Source organism: Labeo rohita, chromosome 20, assembly GCF_022985175.1.
Source record: "Labeo rohita strain BAU-BD-2019 chromosome 20, IGBB_LRoh.1.0, whole genome shotgun sequence".
Classification (NCBI taxonomy): domain Eukaryota; kingdom Metazoa; phylum Chordata; class Actinopteri; order Cypriniformes; family Cyprinidae; genus Labeo; species Labeo rohita.
The window spans coordinates 139,542-154,797 of NC_066888.1; the positions used below are offsets into that span (position 1 = coordinate 139,542).

Below are 15,256 nucleotides of genomic sequence, written 5' to 3' on the forward strand. Positions count from 1 at the left end.
TATTACAAGCTAGTGTTTCTCAGTCTGGCCAGCTAAAAAGTGCCCAAAACTCCTCTAAAACCAGCCAACAGACCAGGCTGGGGAACCAGCTGAAACCAGTTTAAACTGATTTAAAATCTTTATTTATAAGCAACTTTTTCTCAAGAACAGACTTCACATTTTTAAAACAATTGTTTTATGGAATCACTGAAGGTATTTATGTTTTTGTGTAGTGTATTGCATTATTATTATAAATTATAATTGAACTGTAAATGAAATTGTGTGTGTGTGTGTGTGTGTGTGTGTATATAACAGATTATCTGTATATAAGAAACACTGTATAAAAGTGTTACTTTTAAACAATGCTTATGTCCCTCTGGATAGATGTTTAAAAACATATTTGGCTTCAGTTTGTTATATAAATATGAGTATATGACAAATTAGCATCATCACTATATGTCCTTTAAATCCTTTGAATTGTTATTATCTCATTCTTTCCTGCTATAAAAGACTGCACTGTACATAATATATTGATTTATATACATATATACATTGATGTAAAAATGCATTACTATTAGGATCAGTAAAATTTACTAAACTCCTCTATCAAGTTTGCAGCAGTGTTGATTACTAGATACCAGTTGTTTTGTGTTTTGATTTATGATTGGTATATAAGATAGAAATCAGCTTGTTGATTTACAGTCATGGTCTGATGGACTTGAAGAAGCCATATATCATTGTCCCATTAATTCTTCTTCTTACAATAATAATGCTTTCTGAAAAAGGCTTCAGTGAATGTTTTTAAAATGAGTTTATACAACATTCGAAATGATTGCCATGTTATTATATGTTGCACTGCTATTGCTAAATTATTTAGTGGTAAATAAGTATTCCTTATGAATATTTTATTGATGTTTTGTTTTTATTGTTAAAAATGCCATATGTTTAGCGTCTAAACGATACTGTTTAGACACTAAACATATGGCATTTATAACACATTAATACACAAGAGAATACGCTTACATAAACTTACACACATTTACATGATAAAGACCTCTATGTCTGGACGTTTGTCTTCTGATGTAACGTGTTTATCGCCTTCACTCCGAACCCTTTAACTTTTCAAATATTTATCCTGTTGCCTTTTTACAATGCCTCCCCATCTACTCTTGCTCCCTTTGCATGCTTTTTTACCTATTATATTTTACAATATAGATGTTCCTCTTAAATTACTTAGATGCAGTTTCACTCTATTAGCTGCTGCATTACACATGTATTCTTGTTCAGAGACAGAGGGCAAACATATTACTGTCAGTGTAAATGCACAAGAGATTTGAGTCGAGGTTCATAGAAGCAACTAAATTGCTTATGTGGGAATTTTAGCCAACATAATGAACTTAGTTGACAACTCATAGTAGTGACACTACACACATGCACAAATCAACATTTTTTAACTATTGCATTAATAACAGCATTTAGCATTTTCAGATTTGTGAGTCTGTCCCACAATGACTCCGTGCATGTGTATGTGCGAAAAGGCACACAACACATTTTACCGTCTAATTTTTTTTCAAAGTTATTTATTAATTATTTCATTGTACAAATGACTGTTATATGAGAAAATATGTATATATTTATTTTATAATCTATATTGTAATAAAAATCATTTTGCTTCATGTATGTTTTCTGTTTATTAATTGAACTTCTCCCAATTATATCGGGTGCTGTGTGCAATTTCAGGTGTGCAGACAGACAGGTTCATACTCGGGAGTGCCATGATGTTTTACTCTATAAGACTTTCCATAATACATTGCACTTTATAGTATTTTGGACGTTGTAATTAACGTCTTTGACCAAAACCAGTGCCTACACCTGCCACTGACCCTCAACCACATCACACTACTTGTTGTCTACAAGGGTCCTGTCCAGCTTTCCAGCTCTGTCTCCTCTGCTGGTAATTTCGGAATGTTGGCCACTTCTGAGAAGAAAGTGCATTGCTAGATCTGTAAATTCATATTTGACACATTACTTTTTATCTAACAAAATTGACACAGAGTTACAAACACATAAAAAAAAATAATAATAACATTTGTAATGAAGTGTGTTAAAAGGCCACTGCTCTAACTTGACCCTGCTTGCTAAGGGAGCAAGAAACTAAATCTTCCTTCAGGTGGCGCTCAGAGACTCAGAAAGACAAAACTCCTGTTGAGCCACAACTTAACACTGGACTTAAAGCAACAAGCTATGCGCTTCTCCACCCTTCCTCCAGACTCTAGCACCTTGGTTTTCAAATGAAATACAAAACTTGCTCTCATCTGAAAAGAGGACTTTGGACCACTGGGCAACAGTCCATTTCTTCTTCTCCTTAGCCCAGGTAAGACGCCTCTGACGTGGTCTGTGGTTCAGGAGTGGCTTAACAAGAGGAATACGACAACTGTAGCCAAATTCCGTGACACGTCTGTGTGTGGTGGCTCTTGATGCCTTGACCCCAGCCTCAGTCCATTCCTTGTGAAGTTCACCCAAATTCTTGAATCGATTTTGCTTGACAAGCCTCTCAAGGCTGCGGTTCTCTCGGTTGGTTGTGCATCTTTTTCTTCCACACTTTTTCCTTCCAGTCAACTTTCTGTTTACATGCTTGGATACAGCACTCTGTGAACAGCCAGCTTCTTTGGCAATGAATGTTTGTGGCTTACCCTCCTTGTGAAGAGTGTCAATGATTCTGGACAACTGTCAGATCTGCAGTCTTCCCCATGATTGTGTAGCCTAGTGAACCAAACTGAGAGACCATTTTGAAGGCTCAGGAAACCTTTGCAGGTGTTTTGAGTTGATTAGCTGATTGGCATGTCACCATATTCTAATTTGATGAGGTAGTGAATTGGTGGGTTTTGCTGAATGTGAGTCAAAATCATCACAATTAAAAGAACCAAAGACTTAAACTACTTCAGTCTGTGTGCACTGAATTTATTTAATACACCAGTTTCACAATTTGAGTTGAATTACTGAAATAAATGAACTTTTCCACAACGTTCTAATTTATTGAGATGCACCTGTATTTTGAAGCAATATTATCATAAATGTTCTATCAGCTATCAGATCTTATGTACCTAAGTAAACATATTTGTGATACTGCCTCAGGCATTTTTTGCTTTTATAAGAAGCACATTTATAATAACCTTAATAAATGTCATCTTTCATGTCTTGAATTTGATCAATGAATTCAGTTAGAATAATAAGACACTGTAGGGCTGTTTCCAATCAAATGGAATAAGTATAAACAAAATCCACTGCAGAGCAAACAGAAGCTGTATCTGATGTGGCATTTAGATGTGTTTACTACTGTATAATTAACGTTCATTTTTAAACAAATATGAAATGTTGGTAAAAATGCAATGGTACTTTTACATATGCAACTAAAGAGTGGGTGGCGGCAAGTGTGATGCCTTAATGGTGACTGTCTTAATTAGTGAGTCACTGAGTCACTCATTCAAATGATTCATTCAAACTTATGATTCATTCACAAATGAAGTAAATTACTGTCTTTATAAACACTGAGTCTCAATGCCAGCCGACCACATGATAATGTAAAGTGTAAAGTGTTGTTTCTGTATGCTAAATCCATTTTTTTTCCCTCACTTTGTTTCCAAAAGCCAATGGCACAGTGAGGTTTGGATGTGGCTCATGGTTCAGAGCATTCTGCTGGTGTAATGATAATGAAAACCAATTTGCCGGTTCGGTCTTGCAGAATTACATTGAAATTAAGGGCATTTCTTCAACTGGTAGTTAGTTTTAATACTACTAATAATTTTTGTGTTATTGATAAACATTTATGGATAGCTCTCAGGAAAATGATTTGCTTAAAGAGATAAAAGAACAAATTTTAACAGAATTCCAGATGCTTTAATATTAATATTTATTATTTGTATTGTTAGGAGTTGCTAAAAAAATGAAGTAGGATTATACATGTTATTCAGTATTTCAGCAGCAATTTGGCAAAACAGAGAAGGTATTAAGAGGAATAGGTTCACTCCACAGGAGTTTGCTATTGTAATGGATACCATTTCTTATGAGGCAACATCTCTTCTTAAAGACTCCACAAGATTCCAGTTTTCTTTGTCAATACTATGACTGGGAATTTTGTTTGTTTGTTTGTTTGTTTTTTAACTCTCCTAGTCGGACCAGAAGCTATTTCCGACTGAGATGAAGTGAGACTGTTTCTCTCCCTATACATTGTTAATATTCCATAGAAGAAAGTGTGGACTTTGTCATCCGGATATAATTACAAGTAAGGTAAAAGGTGTACACTATCTTAGAAATTCTCCCTGATTTTTCACCCTGTTAAGCTCTGTTTAAAAAGAAAAGTTCCCAGAAATTTACTCTTTATGTTTCTTTTGTGTTGCTGAAGAAGAATCTATTTATCATCTTCTCTGGGAATGCAAATATACAGTTTTATTCTGGAAGCATTTCTGTATCTTTGTGTATGTTCATTACAGTTTTTCTTTGTTATTCAAAGATATTTTAGTTGGTCATTACAACTTTAATAAAGATGTAAATTTTGACACAAATTATATATATATATATATATATATATATATATATACATATATACGTGTATATATATATATATATATATATATATATATATATATATATATATATATATATATATAATTTATTTATTTATTTATTTATTTATTTTTTTTTTTGTAAGGAATTTAATTCTACCTGGAATTAATTCTACCATCGTTGTTATATCCAGCACAGACACAGAACTGTCTCACTATGTCATTTTTTATGAATTTTTTTTTTTTTTTTTTTTTTTTTGATTAACCCTGGTTTTGGTGTTGTATGTTCTCAGTAATGAAAAAAAAAATGTTATTTACCAATTTGTTCAAAAACACTGAATCATTCAGTAATGAAATACCAGTGTGTGTTACTCTAAATCTCGCGACTGTTCCGATGTGATCTTTGTTTGGACCTATTTTCACCAGCCAATATTGTGTCTAAAATGAATTGCTACTGAACTGTTGTAGGCCTCTAAAACCAATGGCTGCATCCAAAAGCTTGGGCTGCTGACTTGTTGCCTCGCTGCTTTATCAGGTAATGACTTTGCAGGCAGCGTTTAAACACAAAGGCACATCATGAAACTGATTTGAGTCAGACTTCTGAGCCAGCGTAACAAAACAGAGCAAGCTTTGTGAAACTGAAGCGAATACTTAATTACTGTAATAGTAATTTATTGATAGAAATAACATTAAAAGTGGAAAAAGTTGGTCAAAAACATACATTTTCACATTTGTCAAGGAATGAAATGCACAGGATACAAGGATATCAAAGGATACATCTATGCTGCCTTCAAAAATCGATCAGCTGACACCTGGAAAGGTATCTCAGAAGACAGGAAGTGAAGCTAAAACTGGACCTTGGAATGCATCCTTCGAAGGCTCACAGCCTCTGTGAGTTATTATAAAGTGAACGAAAGTTGTCATGATCATTGTAATGTTCAGAACAGATGTCATTACAAATGTCAGTATACTGGGAAGAATGCTGAACACTCATTGCTGTCAGACTTTCAAAATCCTTCACTTGAATTAAGATTATAAAAATTTAATTTAAAAAGATTTAAAATGATAACAAGAAGTAGTTTAATAGCTATGATACTGTTTTTGTAGCCAAATCTTTGTATAACTCTGACAGAAAACTCTAGCATCTAACAATGCCTTGGAAGAAAAAAAAAAGTATATACATAAAACCCAATAGAAAATAAAACAATTATCAAATAAGCATGTGTCCTATAACCTGCAGTCAATGCAATCTGGAAAATAAATCAATCAAATCTATATGTTTGTGAAAATATTCACAAACATAATACCCTTTTGTAATCCTTAACATTTACTTAAGCAACTGTAATTTAATTACACACTTTTTCTCAGTAACTGTAACAGATTACAGTTATATTTTGTAATTAAATTACGTGATCCTGTTGAATTAAACCAAACGCAAACACAGATCAGTGTGTGTCTCATACTGGCCCTGATAATCATAACATGTACTTTATGCAGTGTTGAATATACTGCCGAATTTAAACCACTAAATTTGAGAAAGCAATTTTCAGATCAAATTAAAATTGACAGGAAATTGTCGAGTATTAATAATCATACTGAAAATTTTGGAAGTGAAGTTTGGAAGATAAAAATAGGTTGTTGAAATTTTAATAGCCTAATATATAGGCTCTGTTAAAGCAATGCATTTTAAATCAGCGCAGTTAATACTTTTTTATTTCAAAGACTTTTGTCATTATTTTACTTTTATAAATGTGGGATTTGTTTTCCTCACTTTAAACCATGTTTTCACATGCCACGTTGCCAGTATCATCAGTGTTGTAAACAACACCAATCTTGACTGTGCCGAGAGCGACGCTCCACACTCCAGTCCACTGGGTGGCGGAAAAGCGCCATAAAACACAAGAATAAGCAGCAATATGGCGATCTCCAGTGAATGCATGGAGAATCTTATTGGGACGTTTCGTGAGTCGTTAAAACAGCAAGGTTTTGAAATTTATCCTTTTAAGGTAATATATACGACTCCACTAACATAATAAAAACAAATATGCTTCATAAGGAAAGCATTCGACGTCTTTATTATCATGATAAATATATCCACGTGAAACTATAGTCCTGTTCATCTATTCAAAAAACCGTCAAAATCACCAGTGCACTTACAAATAATTGGGAAAAACAGAGCAGAGCACATAAATGATTGCTTATGTATACAGCTCTGGATGTAAGCTCTAAAAGTGTTCAACTGAACTCCCAGTGATTGTTTTGTTGTAGGTTGGCTGGTACAATGCAGTGGTATCTCATGCTCATCACCTGCCATACCCAGCAGACACTCTGGCTGTAGTGGTCCTGAGCACACCGGCCATGTTCGAGCGCTCATTCCTACCCTTCTTACAGAGCCAGTGCTGTGAGGCTGTCAGAGACCCCATAGATCAGTGTACTGCTCACACAATCTCATCTTCTGTCTCCCTGGTATTTTACAAAGCAGATTTTTACTACATTTTTCACATATTAGCATGACCCTTTTTTTTTTGTAGAGCATCACTCCATTATCCAACCAATATTGTCTTGTTTTAATCTCGCACTCTCTTTTATTCAGTGTTTTCCAAATCAGTCTGTGGATGTCAGTTATGATTATGAGATGCTGCCCAGCAGAAAACCTAAGTTTCTTGCCCAGACCGCCGCCCACATATCAGGAGCAGCATATTACTACCGGAAGTCAGATGTCCACAATCCACCATGGGGTGATAAGGTCAGTGCTCATCTACAGGCACTTTCATCTGGGCATTACTTACATTTTGGGTATTAACTCAGTTGATTGAAATATTTAATTGTGAGTAGGTAGACAACAACATTTTTAGGGCTGAAACAATGTATTACAATGTCTGGTAATGTCTATTCAGTGCTTTGCCTGTCTGTAACAATATTGTCTGTGAATTGTCTTCATTTGGGGACTTTTATCAGCACATTTTGCTGCATGCAATAAATTAAAATCATTACTCTGCAAGTGTTTAAAAAAAATGATTAGCTAGGGTGACCATATGTGCTCTTTTTCCCTGACATGTTCTGGCCAGGATTTCTTTATAGTCTAAACTGTCCAGGTTTTGACTTAGTTGTCCTGTTTTCGTAATTGCTTTCTCTGTAGAGCTCAGCTTCTCACATGCCACGATTGGTTGATTATGTACAGTGCCTTCGTGTTATTGGACAAACCACTTTTCGAACATTAACTTCAGCAAGTGTGAAAACAGGAAGACAAAGCCAAAACATGAATATTTTAGGCAATATAGAAATCCTGGCCAGGATGTGTCTGAGAAAAAGAGCACATATGGTCATCCTAGATTAGCCACCCTTAGGCAGTTTGTGTGGATACAAAACAGATTGAAAGCAGGGTTTCTGCAGGACTTGAATAAATCTCAGTTTGCCCTTCTACAAACTACAGCCAAAAAATGATCTTAAATACAATGACAATGAAATAAAATGACTTTTTTTTTCACATTGAATTAAGTAGATTTTTCTGAGGCCATTAGCATGTGTGTTCTTGCTTTAAGCATAAACTCACTTAATTTTAAATAGTTTCTCAGAAACCAAGACTTCTTATTTGAAGTATTTTCAGGACATTTGACCAATCCTTGATCCTTTATATATATATATATATAAAACGTTAACGTTTAACTAGTCAGGGCATTAACTGTTATCATTAGCATATGTGACCCTGGACCACAAAACCAGACATAAGGGTACATTTTTTTTAAATTTAGATTTATACATCATCTGAAAGCTGAATAAATAAGCTTTCCATTGATGTATGGTTTGTTAACTTTTTGAATATCTTGAATCTGAGTGTGCAAAAAAAATCTAAATATTGAGAAAATCACCTTTAAAGCTGTCCAAATAATGTTATTAACATTGCATATTACTAATCAAAAATTAAGATTTGATATATATACAGTAGGAATTTTACAAAATAAAACTTAACTTAATATCCTAAAACTTTACTTAATATCCTAATGATGTTTGGCATGTTTGACAAAAGAAAAATCAATCATTTTGACCCAAAGAGTGTATTTTTGGCTATTGCTGCAAATATATCCCAGCGGCTTAAGACTGGTTTCGTGGTCCAGGGTCACAAATTGTCAGCGTATCTGATTATAACATTTGGTATTATCTCTATTTAAAATTGCGATTCCTCAAAATAAAATCATGGCAAAAGATTAAATTCAAATAAAGTGATAAAATCTGAAAATCGTCCTAATATGATGTCATTTTGCTTCTTAAGTAAAAGCGTCTTGATTTAAGAATCCTTAGACATTTCAAAATAAGACAACATACTGATGAACAGCATTGGTTTTCTTTAGAGTGATCAGAAGGGACAGTACAAGTTCAAGTGTTAAGCCTTCTCTTTTCTGTAAAATGAACTAAACATTAATGGAGATCTATTGAAAGTTATATTTTCAAACAGAGTTGCTAATACAAATCTAGTGTTCTGCCTAGACATTTCAAATGTATTGACGTTCCCTTTAATTTATTACTTAAAATTTTCTTTACTTGGCTTAAACCAATCTTAAATTATCTTCATAAAACCTGCAGAAACCTTGGAGAGTTTGAAATGGAGACAATAAACTCAATGCAAATTTTTAATACTTCAAATAAAAATAACAACTTGCCCGACTCTTTATTATTGCAGTCTTGTGTAGAGATGTGTTCGCTGCTGTCCGCAGCCCTCCAGCTGTTTTTAGCTTTCTAATGGGTGATATTTAATATTTGCTAAATTTCACCATACAAAAACTGCAGGGGACTTTAATGTGCAAATCCCATTTTGTATATAAAACTTGCTTTAGGGAAAGTTCTGGTTAGTATGTGGAAATCATGCAGAACAAAATGATAAATTCATTAGTTAAACACATTCAAACATGCTAACTACTAGTAGTACTAAAAAAATATCCCAGTTTTCCTGGATCTAGATTCTGTGCACACTGACAGTGTCAGGGTTTGTATATGGTATTGTGTTGCACATTGTATATATATTCTGCATGGTTTGTTGGTTTCTTACACAGTATGGAATTTGATTGTAGTTATTTCTAGGTCTGTATAAGCATGTTAGTATGGAACAGAGTATGGAATAATATGTGTTACAAGACAATCACCCCATTCTGTTTTCTTAAACAACATTTATCATACAAACCGAGTGTTTTTCACGACAAATGGAGTGTGTTTAATATGACTGGATAATTTCAAGATGCGTATTTGCATTACATAAAGCTGTATGTCTTTACCGTAAGCAAGTCTTTTTTGCAAGTCAAGCCAGCAACAGATAAAGGGAGCGTGCAATCATTTAAATCAGACTGCATTTTTATCATGCAATATTAAAATAACGATTACAGTATTAAACCAGTGTCTCAGTGGTGAATATATGCAGGTTATAAAGAGTTTTATGTTTCTTCTCATCATTGTAAACATGAGATCTGCCCTGTCAGAAAGAAAACAAGCATTTACAGATGACTGTACTATGTAATGAATATAATGCTGAAAAATATCAAATAATGGTACTTTTATGGGTGAATACTGCCTAGTGATAATAAGCCTAATAATAAAAGATTTTATCAGTCGATCTATAGCATAACAAACATTGTACTGCATAGCATGTCCTGCCATTATTTTGAAAATAATATTTTCTAAATAAATGTAATCAGTGACAGTATTATTTTAAAATATGTATGCTTCACATGATCCTTCAGAAGACACAAAAAATTAAGAAGCATTTTTAATATTTACCAATAAGAACCATTTTTAATAAGTGAGCACTAATAATAATTGAGGAGCAAATCAGCATATTAGAATGATTTCTGAAGGATCATGTGACACATCCAGACTTTTTCTGCTTTGCATCACAGGAAATTACATTTTAAAATATATTAAAGTAGAACATGGTTATTTTAATTTGTAGTACTATTTAATATTTTTAGAGTTTTTACTCTATTTTTATCAAATAAATGTAGCCTTGGTGAGTAGAAGAGACTTCATTAAGAATATTTTTACAATTTATGTTTCCAAATATTTCACAAGTACTATATAAAATCCTGTATTTTAGCATTGCATTTTTCATAAAATGTACCCATTAGACTTGTCTAGATTTGGTGTTCATTGATTTCTATGAGCTGCAGTACCTAGATACAATATCCCAAGAGTTATTTGCTAACATAATAGCATACATAGTCAGAATGTAATATGGTCTAAAATAATCTATGAATAAGTCATGGACTTTTAAGTCTGAAGAATGTGTAGGAAACTTTTGTTTATCCCTGCACAATGTTGCACTATGTATACTGCATATGGTCTGTATTTACATCATGCAAACTTATGTATTGAACTTGCCAGTCCACACACTGCATGTTTTAGTCTAGTCTTTTCTAATGTCTAATGTAAAGATATTGTTAGTATGTTAAATTGTATGCCTGTTTCCTTAAGTCTTTCTCCTTTTTCTGCACAGAAGATGTTTGGAGTTTGTATACACCCCAAGCTGGGTGGCTGGTTTGCTATAAGAGCCCTGCTGGTCTTTAAAGATGTGCAAATCGGAGAAGAACTTCAGCAGAAAGATCCTCCAGACTGTGTGCATTCACAGGAGGACAGGATCAAACTGCTGGAGCGCTTTAACTTCCACTGGCAAGATTGGAGCTACAGGGACATTGTTCCCGCAGATGAAAGTTACTGTCCTAAACAGAGAGAGTATTTCCTGACTCCTCCAGGACAGCGGGGGGGAGCTGCTCAGACAGTGGGGATATCTGACTGACACTGACACTGGGAAGCAGAGCTCCATAAACAAAGATGTACACTGCTGACCTATTTTGAATGACGTAAAATGTATTAAGACATTGTGAACATGAACATGATGTCTCACATTCTACTCAGGTATCACTGGGACTGATAAGTCAGTACAGAGAACATGTTTGAAATGGTGTCACTACTGTAATTTCACCTACTTATATTTAATTTTAATAAATTTTAAATGAATAAAATGAAGATAATTAGGAGCAAGTATTTTATCATGGAAAAGTACACCCTTCAGCATTCAAGGGGTCTTGACATTCGTCTTTTTTATGATTAATTTTGGAATTGGTTGGACAGAAAATAATCAGATGTAATTTGTAACAAAACACTTTGAGAGATTGTAGTTTTGTGTATTTAAAATACATAGATACTTAATCATATGTTTTTTTTTTCTTAAAGAGGACATCAGATGCAAAATTCACTTTTACATGGTGTTTGCATATAAATGTGTCTAAGGAGTATGTACACAACCACCCTACAATGATAAAAATCCATTACCTTTTTTGAATCCCTAGAAAATCTAAACAGTCTCAATTATCAAGCAGTTTCGATTGTCTGACAAATATGACGTCATACTGCTCAGGCCCTGCCCATGACGGCTTACACAGCAAAAAGCCCAGTGTTAAATTAACTCTCCTGGGAGTTTATAAGTCCACGCTCAAAATTGTTGTGTTAAAAGTAACACTGAAGCAGAGTTAAAGTTAATAAGATAATAAGTGATTAATTAAGTGATGTTTGACCATTATTGAAGACACCTGATGTTAACAAGCAGAATCACCAAAGGAGAAAATCTAAATTTTTAATAAACCATTATAGTGGTCAGTGTTTGCATTAGTTGGGCTCTCGACACTTACATTTTTAACTTTAGCTTTTGTTTGGCTGATGTAACAGCGTTAAAACAGCCAGACAAACCAGAGAAAAGGCAATCATGTGGCTTTGATTATGTTTTGACATAACCTTCATGTAGTGACCTGTAGAATTGAGTTAAGTTATCTTTACTGATTACTTCAACCCTGTGAACAATATAATACCTATAATCAGACAAATGTTTTTAAAACTTACTTTGATCAAACGTGTTTGTTTGTTGTTGTTTTTTTTAGATATTTAATTAAGACACACAGACATGAAGAATCAGCGTGAGAATCACAACAACGGTGACCATCAAAAAAGCATGTTGTAACCAATCAGAACTCATCCATGGCTCCCATCATGCATTGCAGCATGAATAAATTATGAGCTGAATTGTCTTTGTAATTTCTTTTATTCTTATTATTGTGAGTTATATTTCCAATAAAGGAAGTATATCTCAGAGATTAAATGAGTTTAATGATTCAGGTCAAATAATGATTATGTTAAAACATAACCATCACCACCTGATGCCTTGTGCTCTTGGCTTGTCTGGCTGTTATAATTCAGTAACAGCAGCCAAACAAAATCTAAAGTTACAAATGTAAGGGTAAGGAACTAATGCAAACACTGACCACTATAATGGTGACATAAAATGTGATTTTCTCCTTTGGTGATTCTGCTTGTTAACATCAGGTGTCTTCAATAATGGTCAGTCCTCACTTAATTAATCACTAATTATCTCATTAACTTTAACTCTGCTTCAGGGTTACTTTTAACACTCTTGAGTTTGAAGTTAAATAAACTCTCAGGAGAGTTAACACCAGGCTTTTTGCTGTGTACGGACTGTCTCGTATTTGCTGATTTCCACCCTCAGCCAGTTGTACGCTGTCCGCCATTTCGCTGTAGCAAAAATAATGCTGCATAAGCAGTGCAGGTGTTTTGCAGTTAGATTTAAAAGTGAACATAAGAGTCTTCATTTTCTCCTGGCATCAGAGCCACTGAGGATGCAGTCAATTTTTTTTTTTTTTGTACTTTAGATTGTTATCCACATCGGCGCTAATGATGTTCAACTTCGCCAGTCGGAGATCACTAAAAATAATGTTAAAGAGGTGTGTGAACTTGCAAGTACGGTGTCAGACACTGTAATATGCTCTGGTCCCCTCCCTGCTTATCGTGGTGACGAGATACATAGCAGACTGTCGTCAATGATAGGCTTGATGTCTAAGTGGTGCCCACAGAATAACATAGGTTTCACAGACAATTGGACGAGTTTTTGGCCAGACCTGACCTGTTGAAAAGAGATGGTCTTCATCCCTCTAGGGGTGGTACCGCTCTTCTCTATAGAAATATGGCACATAGTCTAAGAGTTTGCACTTGAATAACTGGGGCCCAGGTCAGGAAGCAGACAGACTGGCTAAACCGACCGTCTGCTAGCTGCCTCACGTCACCGAAATCACAAAAATCAATTAATTCTCAGCACATAGAGACTCTTTCACCTAGATATCATACTATAGAGACTGTGTCTGTTTCCCAAGCTAGAAAACACAAAAAACGTCCAAACCAATTTAAGAGTAGCAATTTAATTGATGTTCAACAAATAAAATATGTATATAATACAGAGAAACAAATCATAAAGCTTGGCTTATTGAATATCAAGTCCCTTTCTACACTTTTTGGAAATGATATGATCACTGATCATAACCTAGATGTGCTCTGTTTGACAGAAACCTGACTAAAACCAGATGATTACATTATTTTAAACAATTCTACCCCCCAAGATTACTGTTATAAACATGAGCCACATCTAAAAGGTAAAGGGGGAGGTGTTTCTGCAATTTACAGTAGTACTTTAAGTATTTCTCAGAGAGTGGGCTTCAAGTATAACTTGTTTGAAGTAGTGGTGTTTCATATTACATTATCCAGAGAAACAAGTGTTAATGATAAATCCCCTGTGACGTTTGTACTGGCTACTGTATACAGGCCATCAGGGCACCATACAGACTTTATTAAAGAATTTGTTGATTTTCTATCTGAGTTAGTGATTTTAACATCCATGTTGATAATGAAAAAGATGCATTGGGATCAGCATTTGTAGACATTCTGAACTCTATTGGAGTTAGACAATACGTGTCAGAACCTACTCATTGTCGAAATCATACTCTAGATTTAATATGCACATGGAAATGATGTTAATGCCGTTGAAATTCTGCAGCAAAGTGATGATATCTCAGATCATCTAGTCTCGTGTATACAGCTAAAACTGTAAATTCAACTCCTTGTTACAAGTATGGTTGAACTATCACTTCTACCACAAAAGACTGTTTTGAAAGTAATATTCCTGACTTATCTGAACTCCTCAGCATATCCAATAGCTCAGAAAATCTTGATGATGTAACAGAAACAATAGACTCTCTCTTTTCTGACTCTCTCTAAACCGGATCTGGTGACCCCTGATCTAAACTAACAACATGCATGTTAGACGCTATTCCATCCAAGCTACTAAAAGAGGTGCTTCCAGAAGTCATAGATCCTCTTCTGAATATTATTGAATTGTCATTATTAGAATATCTCCCCAAAACCTACCAACTTGACCCCAACAAATTAATTAATTACAGACTAATCTCAAATCTCCATTTTCTGTCAAAGATACTAGAAAAGGTAGTATCCTCACAATTATGTTCCTTCTTACAGAAAAATAGTATCTGTGAGGATTTCCAGTCAAGTTTTAGACTGTATCATAGTACTGAGACTGCTCTTATTAGAGTTAAAAACGACCTGCTCTTAATATCTAATCCTGGTTGTATCTCTCTATTAGTGCCTCTTGATCTTAGCGCTGCATTTGATACTATTGACCATAACATTCTTTTGAATAGACCCGAAAATTATGTTGGCATTATTGGAAGTGCATTGGCATGGTTCAAACTGTACTTATCTGACCTTCATCAGTTCATGGAAGTGAATGAAGAGGTATCACAGTGCAGTATAGAGTACCTCAAGGCTCAGTACTAGGGCCATTAATTTATGCGCTTTACATGTTACCCTTGGGA

At 34.4% G+C, this 15,256-nt stretch overlaps 1 protein-coding gene across 2 annotated transcripts; it reads left to right on the top strand.

Moving 5' to 3' along the window:
• Positions 1-6,426: 6,426 nt before the first annotated feature.
• On the top strand, positions 6,427-12,025 carry mmachc (metabolism of cobalamin associated C). Of its 2 annotated transcripts, none has more exons than XM_051137917.1 (4): positions 6,427-6,547; positions 6,810-7,007; positions 7,135-7,287; positions 11,023-12,025. In XM_051137917.1, exons 1-4 carry the CDS (start codon positions 6,458-6,460, stop codon positions 11,320-11,322), a joined length of 741 nt encoding a protein of 246 aa, XP_050993874.1. In that variant the 5' UTR covers positions 6,427-6,457; the 3' UTR covers positions 11,323-12,025. The 2 variants fall into 2 exon arrangements, with proteins under 2 accessions (XP_050993874.1, XP_050993875.1); XM_051137918.1 differs by having other exon boundaries at positions 11,026-12,025.
• The last annotated feature ends 3,231 nt before the right edge of the window (positions 12,026-15,256 follow it).